We start from the raw sequence: 1,512 nt of genomic DNA, 5'->3' as shown, positions 1-1,512 counted from the left end.
ATATTTACATGTGTATATATACATTTATATTCATATATAATTTATATTATATATAAATATAAGTATTTTATATATAAACAAAAATTTTTTTCTTAAATATATGCATGTGTGCATATTTATATATACATAATAAATATACACAGTACACACACATATATTGTGTAAACAAAATATTTTATTTTGGATGCGATTAATCGCGATTAATCGTTTGACAGCACTAGTTTAAACATATAAATAAGGCACTAATTTAATGTGCTAATTTGCACATATTTCAAGAACAGAAATATGAACATTCAATAAATCCAGGCACACAATTCTTTTTTCGTTTCGTTGACATATTAAAGGATTTTACAAAGGGGATTTTCCATATCTCTTTTAATAACGTTTTAAAAAGTCAAAAATTCACTATGTTTTTAGGACTGTTTCTGACTCATTTTGAGAAAACAGCCAGTGATGTTTTCAGAAAACAACAGAAAATATATGTACTTTACTTCAAATTACTGTGTATATTTATTATGTATATATAAATACACAAACATACATTTGTATATATTTTAAAAATATTTACATGTATATATTTATATTCATATATAATTTATATTATATATAAATATAAGTATTTTATATATAAACAAAACATTTTTTCTTAAATATATATATGCATGTGTGCATATTTATATATACATAATAAATATACACAGTACACACACATATATTGTGTAAACAAAATATTTTATTTTCATTTTTTCACGTGAATGTGTGTCACTCACATCAGACGACCGTAAGGCATCCCTGTATCCTCCGAACAGCAGAGCCTGTGCTCGGAGGAAAGCGTGCGCGACCCCTGACCCGGCCGACGCCGCCTGTCTCTTCAGCCTGACCTTCAGTCCCGCCACCTGCAGCAACAGAGTTCGCCGTAAACCTTCATCCTTTGTGTGTCAGAGATCTGCGAGGAGGAAAAGAGTCTCACCACATCGGCCGGGATCTTTTTCAGGTCCTCATGGGGTGACTCCAGGGTGTTGGTGTCCACGTTCAGTATGACCACGTCCTCCAGAGCTCGACTCCTCACTCTCTACCACACACAAACACACAGAACGTACTGTAATGTGAGTGTTTGTGTGACAAAGGGCTGGTGTGAAAGAAAACCATGGGAAGAGGGAAGCGTCGTACCTCTGCCAGGCTGGAGTGAATTCCAATGAGGTACGGCATCGGTGCACTAAAAAATTAAATGAGTGAAATTAGGCAGCGTTCACACACTTTGCTGTGTTCACACAGCATTCACTGACCTAAAGACCTTTTTTAAATATTTTCTACCTTTTGACACTCGTGAGGTTGCTGTTTATATGTATATATTAAATGTATGTATTTTTTTTATAGTAAATAGTCTTTGAATTCCTCTTATTTTTATTTATGACTTCATCCTCCATTATGCTATTCAAAGATTAATTTTGTATTTTTTTGTCTTGTTTATTGAAGATGCATGTGTGTGTATATATACTGTATATATATATA

General features: G+C 32.5%; 1 protein-coding gene across 1 annotated transcript in view; it reads right to left on the bottom strand.

Annotated features, from left to right (window-relative positions):
* Positions 1–1,512, bottom strand: part of LOC107703685 (DENN domain-containing protein 1B-like) — a 14,910-nt gene that overhangs the window by 4,776 nt on the left and 8,622 nt on the right. Inside the window, exons 12-14 of the mRNA XM_016506406.1 lie at positions 1,171–1,216; positions 971–1,072; positions 771–896 (exon numbers count right to left, since the gene is read on the bottom strand). Coding sequence (XP_016361892.1) covers positions 771–896; positions 971–1,072; positions 1,171–1,216 — 274 coding nt within the window. The remainder of the gene's footprint in view (positions 1–770; positions 897–970; positions 1,073–1,170; positions 1,217–1,512) is intronic.

Source organism: Sinocyclocheilus anshuiensis, unplaced genomic scaffold (assembly GCF_001515605.1).
Source record: "Sinocyclocheilus anshuiensis isolate Anshui unplaced genomic scaffold, SAMN03320099.WGS_v1.1 scaffold274, whole genome shotgun sequence".
NCBI lineage: Eukaryota > Metazoa > Chordata > Actinopteri > Cypriniformes > Cyprinidae > Sinocyclocheilus > Sinocyclocheilus anshuiensis.
The sequence above is the reverse complement of the archived record's forward strand: the minus strand, read 5'-3'. Positions and strand labels throughout refer to the sequence as shown.